The sequence below is a fragment of the Stegodyphus dumicola genome, chromosome 1, assembly GCF_044657685.1.
Source record: "Stegodyphus dumicola isolate Sdum_Otavi_A_Nest chromosome 1, ASM4465768v1".
Taxonomy (NCBI): domain Eukaryota; kingdom Metazoa; phylum Arthropoda; class Arachnida; order Araneae; family Eresidae; genus Stegodyphus; species Stegodyphus dumicola.
The window spans coordinates 174,155,819-174,169,561 of record NC_140768.1 but is presented as its reverse complement, the minus strand read 5'-3'; the positions used below and the strand labels follow the sequence as shown (position 1 = coordinate 174,169,561).

General features: G+C 33.7%; 1 protein-coding gene across 5 annotated transcripts in view; it reads right to left on the bottom strand.

Moving 5' to 3' along the window:
- Positions 1-514: 514 nt before the first annotated feature.
- Positions 515-13,743, bottom strand: part of LOC118193584 (uncharacterized) — a 54,535-nt gene continuing 41,306 nt past the window's right edge. For 3 of the 5 annotated variants that reach the window (XM_085823086.1, XM_085823088.1, XM_085823089.1), the window contains 3 exons: positions 12,414-12,767; positions 1,103-3,941; positions 515-965 (listed from right to left, as the gene is read on the bottom strand). In XM_085823086.1, coding sequence (XP_085679212.1) covers positions 1,495-3,941; positions 12,414-12,767 — 2,801 coding nt within the window. In that variant the 3' untranslated portion in view covers positions 515-965; positions 1,103-1,494. Of the gene's footprint in view, positions 966-1,102; positions 3,942-12,413; positions 12,867-13,743 lie in introns of all 5 variants that reach the window. The other 2 variants (XM_085823085.1, XM_085823087.1) reach the window with 1 other exon arrangement.

Here is a 13,743-nt window from a genome sequence, read left to right as displayed (position 1 = left end):
GTCGTTCAATTTAATAAAATTTAATAAACTGAATTAAATTAAAATTTTGTTTCTTGTTTATATCTGATATTTATATTTTCAAAAAAAAAATTGTTTTGCTATTAAATCATTATTACATTTATTTACTATGTAAAGTACTACCGGAACCTCATCAAATTTCCTTAATTTATTTAACCTTATTATATTTACATCATTTATTTTATCTATAAGCACCGGCATCTATTTAGAAGCAGAATAAATTTTACATTATTAGTCTCATTGGGAAATAGCTGCATCCTTACAATTACGTTTTATATCTTATAATTACATAACATTCTTATAATTATATTTTTAAAAATTACTTATATAATAGCTGAAAAAACATTTCATTTGTATTTCACAGATATTATATATATATTTTTTTTTTTTTTTTAAGTTCAGAAATTCAGAATCAAAGTAATTATTGGGCACTATTAAAAAGAAAAAAAATTTTACCTTGTCCTCAGATAATAAAAAATAACCTTTCAGCACAAAATCAACATTAATGTTTATTAACAATGATTACAAGATTAACAACAAAATGCGAGTATAATAACAACAAATGTCTCTTCAATATGTCATCAACACGATAAACACTGAAAAGAAGTAAAAATATAAAAACTACCACCATAATATACACAACAAGCTTTTGAAAGCAATGATAGCAAGCTGGAATGGAATGCTAATCATAGCTGAAAAAAAGGTTTTATAAAAATTATCTATTTATCCAATCTAAAGAAGCTCGAATACTAGTAATGATTATTTATCCCTTATGAAGGGAAGAAGTAATAATTTCCAGGGTTATTATCCTTCACGTCAAAATCTCCTCCAACCCTGAAAAATACAATTCACACTGCAGACACTTAAGTGCTAGATTTTCTAGAAGGCCATAGATACTCGTTTGAAAATGTGGTTTTATAACACCAAAGTGTCACATGTTGGTTTTTCTGAGAACAAATGAGTGTGTGTGTGTGTGTATGATTATGGCAAAGCCTCGAGGGCTATCTGCCTAAGGGGAGGGATGCCTTCGTGGAGGACTTTCTAAGGGAAACTGGCTCGTATACACGTTACACATGGGGAAAACCAGAGAACAAATGAGAGGATGGAAAATAACTTGTTTTTATGCAAACAATATTCCCAATTTTACTCAACCATGCTGTTTACAATCCTGATAATAAAGTTAAGTTTACTATTAACAGTTCATTTATGTTTGTTGAGCAATGCCATACACTGTTTCATTTCATATATTTCGTAATGGTGTTTAATCACCAATTATTAATTTCATATCGTAATAATTAAACATTTTTTCTTTCAGTCCAGATATGTTCTGCTGCGTCTAAACATCGATTGAGATATTATCTAAATACAGACACACTGAATATCACGTATTCGATATCAAAATAGAGAGCCACTGAGGCTTGATGAACATAATTAATTAAAAAAACTTTTTTTTAAATATATATCATTTACTACCATCTAAGCAACTCTTTTCCTCCTCTTTTTTGCTGTAATTGTTGTTCCCCTTCGTTCACTTGGTCTAATAATTTCTGGCGATGTCAGATTTGATACTCTTGGATCGAAAACAGGATAGAAAACCTTTCTAGAGTTTTGGCTTGATACATCTGATTGTCGCAGCGCAGCTTCAATGACATCTTTAGCTGTCAGTGGCCTTTCTTCGGAATCTTCAAGCCTTAGAGCTGTCTTTTTTGAATCTGGCATTATTCTATCTGAATGAACTGTCTCTAATTCTCCTCGCACTCTGGATGATTCACTATTTCTTGATTGTTTTTCTCTGCTTTGAGAGTTCTGATATCTTTTCTCCCGAATAATTACATCGCTTGGTTCTCTAGAGTAAGTTGTTGACATCGAAGAGCTTAAAACAATATCTCTAGCGCTTGAAACTAGCCTGGGTGGAGGCTTCCTGCTAGAATCTGAACTTGATGGATAGGCATCTATTAGATCACGATTTCTTGAAACTGGAATTGAATCAATGAAACGACGGTCATCTGGTAGCAATGCGGGACGTACGTCCGGTTCTGACTTTCTCGGTCTATCATCGAGCCTTTCTGGCCTTGTAGGTATTCTTCTGTCATCTGATGCATCTCTTATAGGTATTTCTTTTCTGATACCTCTTTCATCTAATTCTCTCCTTCTGTAACGTTCATCATCGTCTAATGGGTATGTTTCCGCCTTTCTCGATGAGGATCTATCGTTTAAAGGCCCATAACGGTCATCATCCCGATCATACCTGCGGTACTCGTCATCGTATCTGTCCTTAGAGCGAGTCCGATCAGTATCGTAATCAGTTCTAGTCCTGTCTCGCCTATACTCATCCTCCGCAGAACTGCCTCTTCGCACATACCTATCATCATCTCTATAGTCTCTTTCATCTGTTGGCCTTCTGTCTCGATCTGTGTAATCATAAGGTATTCTTGTTCTCGAGTTGCTTCGACGATATTTGTCATCATCTTCTGAGGCGTAGGATCGACGGTCTAACTTGACTTCATCACCTCGATCAACGTATTTTGCGTCTACTCTTCTTTCTTCTGGAATGTCACCTCTTGTCAGTTTACGAGTACCACTGGCTGAACTAGGAGAGGATAATGTACTTCTAGAGTCATCAAGCCTTCTTATTCTATCATCATCGTCATAATATTTATCATCTCTTAATCTCGATTCTTTACGCTCATCTGAAAATCTAGTTTCATCTCTTGGCTTGAGGTCAATTGCAGAAGGTCTGGGTACGAACGTTTCATCTCTGGATCGGTCATCGACTAAAGACGATCGAGAAATGTACGCATCATCTCGTACTCTTGTCGGAACGATTTTATCATCTCTTTCATCAATACGGGAAGGTCTTCGATAATCTTCATCTTTATCGCGAGCTACATACCGATCTTCGGTAGAAATAGATCTTACCGGTATTTCTGCTCTAGATATTATTACATCATCACGTGCGTATGGTCGTGGACGATCTATGACATCAGGTTCGTAATCTGCTCTTCTTCTAGTATCTCTAGAACTTGTTTCAGATCTAACTGGTAATGGCCTTCTTTCTATGAGAGGTATTTCATCAGTTCTGCTTATAACGGCAGGTTCCTTGTAATCTTTGTTTCGTCGTCGAGATTCTTCCTCATCTCTGTATCTGTCATCGTCAATCCGAGGTCTATACGATACATCTCTACTTAAGTAATCATAATCCCTATCTTTTATCTTGTCTTCAGGAATTCTGTCCCTAAGTCTATCATCATCTCTAGTTCTGTATCTATCATCATCTCTATCCCGATATCTGTCTTCGTCTCTGTATCTATATCGCTCCTCTCTTGTTCTGTATCGATCAGTATCTTTATCATCGATAGATTTATATCTGTCCTCGGGTATCTTGTCCCTATATTTCTCTCTTTCCTCTACTGATCTGTAACGGTATCTTTCATCACGGTCCCGATACCTATCATCGTAATCTCTGTCTCTATATCTATCATCATCACCTCGTCTCCTTGTTTCGTCTGGATACCTATCATCATACCTATCGTCTCTTGTCCTGTACCTGTCATCATCTGCTAACCTATCACGATACCTATCATCGCTTCTGGATATTGGTCTATCAGTTCTTTCCTTTTCCAGAGGAATCTTCAAATCGCCATCTGGATAAACTCTGGTATCTCCTTTAGAATATCTATCATCGCTTTCTCGTCCCCTATCTCTCTTGTCATAGCGACTACGAGATCCCCTGGTATCATCGTCATCATCATATCTCGATCTTTCTCTGTCAATGATTGAAGGGGGCCTTCGTGGATAGTCTCTTTCGAAATCGGGATCTCTGTAAGGTGGTACATCATCAGAGCGTCTAGAGCTCTGAATTTCATCTCGCTTTGTTGAAGCTGGTCTATCTTTCTCCGTGTAATCAATAGAAGGAGATCTTTCTGAAAATAAATGTAATTTAAATTATTACCATTATTTACGTTTTAATCAACAAAATTATTAATGAAGGGGGAGAAATCTCAAATATTTTTGAAAGAGTACAGTTTTTGCTTTCTTCATCTGATGTGTTGTTTACCAAAATAAATGGAATTAAAACCAGGGAAAAGAAAAATGGTTTACCTCCGGAATTAAGATTGGAAAAGTAATTGAAAGTGAAAATATAACCAACATTTAAATCAAAATTTTCTCTTCAGAATATTAGAAGTAAACATGGGAAATAGAATATCTTTCTTCTTAAGACAGAATTGTAACAAATGAAAGATTATTAATCGATTTCCTTTCGCATTTAAAGATTTTCATTTCTGTAATTTTATAAAATGAGTTTGTCATTTTTAAGTCGATATAATCAGTTCCTCTCCGCATGATCTCGATTATTGTAAGGAGTTAAAAGAAGGTTTTGAGCAAGCGGTTTATACCTGATAAAATGTCTGCAAACATATCATAACGAAAAGCCTTTTATTCAGGAAAAATAATAACATTCTCACTGAAAAAGAGTTTCCTCAGGCTAATGCGATGTACGAAAAATATCACAGTTCTGGAAAGAGAATGACTAAATCAGATAGGATTGGAAGACTAATGATGAAATATCAAAATCAGTAATAGTGCTATTAATAAATATAATGTTGCATAAAGTGCTCCATCTAAGTTCATTTATAAAAAAGGCTTCTGTTTCCCCCCTAGATATATGTTTCCAGGTCTAAAATCCGACTTGTTGCCTGGATTCATTTTTTCCATTTGTACATTTGTAACATTTTGAGATTTAAAAAAAAATTATGATGATTTTTGTTTTGTTTCTTACCAATGAAATAAGAAAATGACAGCGAGATCTACTGCTTTGTCAATCTAAATTTATATTTACTGCTTTTGGTAGAATGAACGCTGTGATATTTATTTGTTCAATCGATTGTAAAAAGCACGCCCGGGCTATTTGTTTAAAGAAATCATGCGTTTGCGTAGGAATTTTCAACTGAAACTGGCTTATATTTACTGTAAACATAGAAAGGTTTACGTAAACGCTACTGCAACCAGACTGTTCACAGAAGTTCAACTAATTCCTAATATTAGAGCTAAGCAGTAATGGCCAGTTGGCACTGGTGGGCTCTGAATCCTAACAAGAGAAAACTATGCCTTAATTATTATTTAAGTTGGAATTGGCTTATTCAATACGAGCTTCAAAATAACATACGAAGTCATACATCTGATTCATATGTTTACTAGTACAGTTATTATTAAGAAGGAAGAAAGCTGTATGCTTTTTTTATCTTTCAAATGAGAATTTTATTCCTATGAAATGTAAACAAGTTTCTTGCTTTCCTTAGAGCCAAAAAACTCGCTTCATTTCATTATTATTTTGCATGCTAGGCACAAAATTTCCGAAACGGTTTGGGCATCTGGAAGACTGAAAATGCTGTCTCACTCCAATCTCATGTGAGAGATTCAGAACCCGCCGCTTATTAAACTCACTAATTAATAAACACTCCCGTTAACTACATTCAGATTTCCAGGAACCAAAACAAATACATACTAATCAATAAAAAAACCCGTTTTATTAAACTCATCCTCAGCGCTTATTAAACTCAGTTTGGTAAACGCCTAATCCAAAAAAATCCTACTTTGTACATATCAAAGCTTTATGAAGCTTTTTGCTGTTCGTTTATTTATTTATTGTGGACCGTGGCTTTATCATTCAGGTATGTAACACTTCAGTAAAACGAGTCTGACGGAAATTTTCCTTCCTTCCTGTCCCTGTACCTCCGAGAGACTGCTTTCAGAATTCTTCGTTCGCATGGACTTCAGAAAGAATTTCCTTACATTAACTCTTTGAAGGGCGGTGGTTACCTACAGTAACCACCCTTTCTATTGAACGTCTCACTCACTCGTATAAGTGGTTTTCAAGACTGACCATTTCTGAAGTTCCTTTGTAACTCACTAGATGGCAATCAAGAAACATAAGCCAGTATTTGATGCAGCAATTCGTCTTCAAGAAAATAAGCATCAGCCATCGAAGACAACATCACGACTATGTGCACGCTGCAGCACCTAGGAAATGTCTGTAAGAAGAGTGTGGGAAAGCAGCACATGCAAAGTTGCACTCTGCTTATAAACGAAAAACTGTTTCCATTAGTACTATAGAGATTGGTTTGTGGTCTGTGGGCGGTGGTCACCGACACTAACCAAGTGGTCATTTTAACTAAGCGGTCATTTTTTTTCCACGCGTCTCGGACAAAATATGTGTAATTGTCGCAAATAATTTCACTGTAACACCTGATATAGTAAATGAAACAAGAGTTTTGCTGAAAAAGTTAATTGCCTTTTCCTGCCCCTCAAAGAGTTACAGTTAACAAAAACAGTTCTCTAGAAACCTTATAAATGAGTGAGGATTCCTTCTAGAATACCAAATGACAGATGGTGAAAATGGAACTTTCATATCCCATCTTTTAATGTTTCCATATTCAAAATCTTCCTTTTAGAATATATACGTTATGCTCGCAAAGAGATACAAAAAAGTTGACGAAATGCTTCCAACCATTAAAGATTAATAATTAAGGATTTTAATGTTCTTGGTAATTGCAGTCAGTGAAGAATTACTTTTAAACTGGAAATTTCTACATCAGCATTATGTAATTTACTTAAACAGGCAATTAGAATTAAGTAAGCACTAATAAAAAAGGGTAAATGTTTCAAGAAACCGCAAAAAAGAAAATTCAGACAAGTTAAAATTGATTTTCTAGAATGATTTCAAGCTTTAATCTTCAAAAAATGCTTCCGTTTTTAGACCATTTGTTTTGCTAATCGATAAATGCTAGAAAGAATTTTATGCTAGCTGACATATTCTTATAATCCGCAATGAATCTGATTTTAGCACTACTGTTTACTGTAAACGCTTTTCTGTTAGCCTCCCCATGCTAAATCATGTCACCCGGATAAAGAAAAAATGGCTTCTTTTTACTATTCATTTCGCATTATAAAATTTGCTCTTCAGAATCTTTACTTTCTAATGAACTGAATTATTTGAAATCATTTGACACTGACAGAATGTTTTCTTCAATGGTAATTGATAAAGCTTTAAAACCAAATTAATTCACCTTGCCATCAAAGAAGACATTCCGTTGTTAGAAATAATATTAATAACCTTATTTATCTTCCATTTCACGCTTGTATCGGTTACAAAATTGCTCGGATTTTCCAGAAGTTCCACTCAAACCATTTTTTTACCCATCGATAAAATCCATTAAAGCATTATAGAGGATCCAGAGCGTTTAAGTTTTGCATTAAGGAACCCAAATTTTATGTCCGAAAAGATGAAATAAAGCAAACCTCCGATAGCTAATCATTGTTGGATATGTTATCACAGTTTTGACTTTGTCTCTGCAAAAAGTATCTAAAGGGCTTCTTCATTTGGTGAATTTGGATTTCTTTGAAGCTTTTGGCATTCACACAAGTTTCTCTTGTTCAATTAATGACTCTAATCCAATTCTTCCTAATACTTTTAAAATACTATTAATTTAATTTTCACGTTTGGTTACTATTTCTGTGGAACACATAGTGCTGCCTCCTGTTCGTTTTATTGTTTAGCTTTTGTTATAAATACCGTTCTCTTCTTTGCAGATTTCTTTTCTCCTGAAGATGAGAGACCTGAACCTCTTGTCCTCGAAATCGATAGAATCTTGGTTATTTTAACCAAGACATACGGCAAATAGAAGATTGCTTCTTTGCCTAATTTTAAGCTTCAAATTTAATTCTGAATGTATTTAAAACTTTAAACGCTGTACAGAAGAATAAACATATATTTCTACATATACTGAATTTCATTGCTTGAAAAAAAAATTAAAAAGCATGCATTGGAATGATGAATAAAGAATTTTCCTTTGTATTCGGTCTTTTTAAAATGACTAGATCAGATTCAAAAGGAACATCCAGTGTTAATTTTCTTATATCAAACGTATTTTAAAAACTAAAGATAAGATAATCAATACACATTAAAAATGCGAGGCATTGCTGACATTTGAAGCATTTACTTTATGAGCAGCGCAGTAACTCATAACGGAAGAGTTTTATTGTACTGTCAGAGGAGGGTAGATTGTTTGATTATAGCAAAATACTCGAGACTTATCTAAGGGGAGGGGTGCCTTCGTAAAGGACTTTTTAAAGAATCCGATTCGTACACACATTACATAACCACGAAAACGCCCATGCAGCTAGCCCGTTTGCCGGAATTCAAACCACAAACCGAACTACCAGTATTTAGCCACTTTTTTACCGCTCGACCGTTGATGTGCTTTACTGTCAAAAGAATTTAAAATATTCGGACAGCCAAGAAGTAATCAGTGATGTTGATTTCTTCAACGCAATTAACTTTGGTACCCTTTTATTTTCTTTATTGTTTTCCATTCTGTATATCTTATCATTTTGATTTAAATTACTCGAGTTAAGCAAATCAATCGAAAAGTCGATAGTGAGGAAGTGTACAACAATAATAATGAAGCATTACTCAAGCGCAGGAATGATCAAGGAATCGTTTTGAAACATTGTACAATTAAAGAGGGACTGCGTTTATTATTACAGTCAGTTAACAGGGGGATGAAAAGTTATTGAACCACAAAAACGTCATCAAAATTTCTGCCACAGAAAAGCTCTTTCATTTTTTGGGCCTTGTTTGCGACAATTGCCTCGACTGCGGTTCCTGCATCTTATGAGAATTTAGTTTGAAGTTCTGAAATATAAGACATTTAACTCGATAATGAGCACAATATTCCCATACTAAGTGAGTTGATTAAGAGTTAGAGTGTAGAAATTCTAATAAATTTTAGGTTATGTTTTCAGCACCTTTTTGACACCCATTCTTTGGAGTCTATCCATAATATTGCTATGAATATATTTAAATATTTTCCTATCTGAATGCGCAATGTTACTCTTAATTTTTGCGTTCGTTCTCATCATTAAAATTTCATTATAATCTATGGTAATTAAGTACAGTTCCCAAAAGTTAAGTTTTTGCTTAGCTGGTTTGGAAGTAATTATGCTGAATAATAGCTTTCGCATGCAGCTATTGTTCATCACTATTAATAATGAATAATAATTTTTATCAGTAATATGCTCAGTTAAAACATTAAAAATTAACACAAGCAAATTTTGGAACACAGTTATTTTGTCCGAAGAATCAAAGTTTAACATTTTCGAGAGTGATGGACGGCATTATGTGTGGAGAAAGCCTAACACTGAACTGAAAAAACATCATTTAACACTGACTGTAAAACATGTTGAAGGCAGCATCGTAGTTTGGATCTTTATGGCAGCAAACTCAGAGTTGGTAACCTGTCCTTCATTGATGATATTACTTTGACATATTGAGCCATAACATGAAATTCAGTCCAAAAACTTGGCTTAGGAACATCATTTGTGTTTCAAAAAGGACAATGACCCTAAGGATACAGTGAACCTCACCTGGCAATAGTTATATAACGCTTTATAACGCTCCTCGCCAGTTAAAGACACCGCCTCAATCGCCTGACATAAATTCATTTGACACTTTATGGCATAAATTGGACCTAGAAGTCAGGAAACATAAAATTTCGTATAAAGATTAACTTAAGTGTATACTCCTGCAAGAATGTCACAAAATTCCCAACAGAATTTTGGTTTTTCCCAACAGGACTTTGGTTTTCTCCACGAGAAATAGATTGCAAGCTGTTATAAATGCAAAAGCTATGAGTACAAAGTATTGAATTTTATTTCCACATTTCGCTGTATGATCTAACCAATACATTTTTGACATGCAAATTTACGTTTTGGTTACATAATTTGTGTAAAAGGCAGAGTAGAAACGAAAGTTTCATTAGATGTCTTAATTGCCTCCTGTGTTCATTATGTCCAGCTAAAATTGCCAACCATTTCCTTTGTTAGCTAGATTGATCAATTATAGGCAATTGCTAGTACTTTTTTAATCTCTGCATATGGCTGAAACGTTTAATTATACCTGTGCAATGGCTAAAACGTTTTATCATGTTTCAATAACTGAACCTGTCAGAAAAACCGATGATATTAAAATCACTCATTTCCGGCCTGATTGTTGTCTTTTAGCTTAAGTTTCTAAAACCTTTAACGTGCACAAGATGACAGCGTATTCAGAAAGATTTTAAACAAACTGGTTTTTAAGTAATGCATTACTACATTACTTAAAATCCTTCGTCCTTTTGTCTAGAAATCTCTTCACTAAAACTGCAATAATTGATGCAAAATATGTTTGCTTGTCAGAGCGCCATGATTCACAGGCATATCAGACTCATAGGATCATTATGCTTTCCTAATTTAGATTTAGCATTATTCTCTTGAATATTTCTGTAAGTCTTTGGGTAATGTTCAAAAATTTTTCTTTTTCTCTTATTTTGGGTGGATGTAGATGCTAAGGAGCATTTTTGTAGCCCGATCTAATTGCAGATCTGGAGCAAGTTTCCCCTTACATTCTGAAGAAAAAGATCAAGTAGAGATATTTAACAAGAAAACAGAGTTGCCAACCAAAGCAAGATCGTGCACTAAGCAGTCGAAATTTACCCTTCCGCATGTTTGAGGTACTTTTACAGAGATTCGAAAAGCAGTTCAGCAGAGTTAGAGTGCGAATGTCTTTCAAGTTTTCTAAATATTTTTTTCATAACTCTTTGTAAAAATATGAATAATTAATATAGGGTATATTTAATTTCTATAATAATTAATATAGTATAATTAAAGTATTATAAATTAATATTTAAATAGGTAATATAAAATAATATTAATAATATATACATTATGCATAAACAACAATCTTTATAAATAAATTTCGTAGTTCATTTGTAAATACATCATAATTAAAACCCCAAATAATTATAAGATATCTGTGGCCTAGAGTCTAAACCCGCAAAATGCTAGTAATCGTGATACGAGCTCCTTTACCTTGTGATGAAAACGGTTGGCTGGTTTGGTATTTGATATGATGAGAAAACTTATAGTGATTATGTAACATGGACATAATCTCGAACCAGCAGTTTCGTTTTACTTGATGTACGTTATTATAAACTTCACCACTGAAATTAGCATTTTTGCTGTCTGTTAACACTAAGTTTTGACAAAATTGTACAATAACTAAATGCAACCAGAAATATATCAATGAGTACTTTATCAGCATTTTGACTAGAAAAAGCAGAAATATGCTTATGAAGTGTGTAGAGACATTAGCTTATTTCGAAGCAGGAGAGATGAAAAATGAGCAACGCCTTCGCCCGGAATCGAACCACGGACCTCTGGAATACGCGCCCAGCGTGCTGACCACAACGCTACGAAGGCATGCTAAGAAGGCGGGAGAAATACCTTATAAGTGTTCCCAATATCTTAATGCTAATGTTAATTTTAGAACTCTTCATACTATTTCTAGAAATTATTTGATCCATTCTGAAGTTAATACTTGGAGCGTATTTTTCATCCAAAGAAAATAAGAGAATATGCCAATATTCTCTTATTTTCTCTTAATTCTCTATTCTCTATTTCTATTTTCTATATTTAAGTTAAAAATCAGTCCTCCCCGCAAGAAATAGGGCAACTTTAGTAGCTGTTTTCACGGAATTACTTCTGTGTTCTGAAAAAGAACAGTGGTCTGGGTCTGGCCGCCCTCAAAATAAATAGAGTTATTCAAAATCTACTAAGACTGTTTCTTTTGTTTAATTTTAAATGGCTTCTTCGATTCGAAACCAAGTTGTTTGATGATTTAATCCCTTACATAATGACATATCACTGTCATTTACCAATTTTTATAACTTATTTTAACATTATTTGGCAACTTTACTTCAGTCAAAAAACTGTATTCTATATATTGTGATCATATCAACCAAATTGTTGATCACAAAATGTTAACTATTTTCCATTTCTTCGTATACAAGCGGGCGAGATTTCGAAAAATCGATAACGATATTCCAGGTTACACAATGTATAACAATATACAACAATTTTCAAGGTTAAATTAAACATTTATTTTTTCTTCTAATCCCAGAATATAAGTTGATATCGTTATTTTTAACAGTACTCGAATGGTATAGGCCTAGGTCTTTGAGTTGTTAACTAAACAAAGAACTGTGTTCTAAAATAAGCAAAGAATATAGTATTGAAACCAAGCATACAAATTATAAACCGCTAAAAAAAGCAGAAAATAGTCTTTTTTAATGAGAATGCAGACAAAAGAAAAAATTCGATTTCATCACCAAACTTCACATTTTTAAATCATGAAAAACAGAGTCCAGTGTAGTTAAGTGTACTTTTTCTTTCATCCATAATTTATGAGGATTTAATTTCGAAACACATTTTTATATATACATCACAATTATATTGAACAGAGCTGTGTCCCTTACATAAAGTTATACGTAAAAACTAAGAACAGCTGGTAGACTTACTCTCATCTCTTGTTGGTTTATCACCTTCTTCGTCGAGGGGTCTTCGAGATCTTGTACTCTTTGAATCAAAAACTTGAGTAGGAGCAATATCCAATCGAGGTTCAATTCCTGAGTCCGGAGGATTTCGACGTCCGGGTCTCTTGTCTTTGTCCTCTTTCTCGTCTGGACCAGTCGGTCTGTTCTCTGTAGTTGGACTGGATACTCTTCTGGCGTAAATAACCTCCTCATTCGTCCCTTCTTTAGAGGATTCATCCCCACTCAAAATAGCGGCTTTCTGTCCAACGTTCTCTGCAACGTCATCTTGTCTGGCTCTTGGAGGAGCATATGGAGAAACAGTGGCAGCAGGTGACAACTCTTGAAAGAGAGAAAGAATGATTTTTCTATTAGGGAAGGTAATGATAGTCCTTCTGAGTAGAACCCACATCGGCCATCTTCTGGATAGGAAAAAATTCCCTGTGTAGCAGAAGTTAAATGGTAACTTAAATTTTAATGATATAATTTGATAATACTAATAGGTATCATCAAATACATGTATCAGTTGCACAGATATTTCAACCTTTAAACTCGTTTATGGTAACTTATATTTCAGACCACTGCTGTGTAATTTCCTGTATAATGATTCATTACTTTTAAACTCAGTTTTACAATTGAATATCTTATTAAAATATTTCGCTCAGTTTCTTTCCTGACATTTTTCTGAGCTGAGAGATAAATGTTGAGAGAGAAATGTAAAATCTCCTAAATTTTAAATACTGTTATTATTCAAGCTGATTTAAATGAAGATTTTAGTGGGAAAGGCTTAAAATTTATAATATTTTTAAAGCAATTAACTGTCTAGTATAGTTAAGTGAAACTGTTAAAATCAAAATGCTTAGGTTTTCCTATCTGAAGTATCTCCGATGTTTCTGGATTGAAACTTTAGTATTAAAGAGTGATAAACGCCAAATATTTTACCTAAAAAGTTAAAACATACATATAATAAATGCAGCAATGGCATTCGAATGTTGTATTCTTTATAATGCTCCAAATTTAGGATTCCGTATGTTATATTAAACAGCAATAATTAAATCATATTTTTTCCACAAAATCGTAAAACACATACTTAAAGAGGAAGAAACTATATTTGGCTAGAGGATGCTTTTCTATGCTTGAAATTAAAGTTGCTAAATTTTGCATGCTACTTTTACATAATGTTTTAGAACTTATACTATTATATCAATTTCACTATTTCATATCTTTGTTTCATTAGTCTTTTTAACGACTGGACTAACCACTTTAAATAATTTTCTCGAATAGGTAGCTACAAGTTTAATAAAGCTATAAGTTTTAG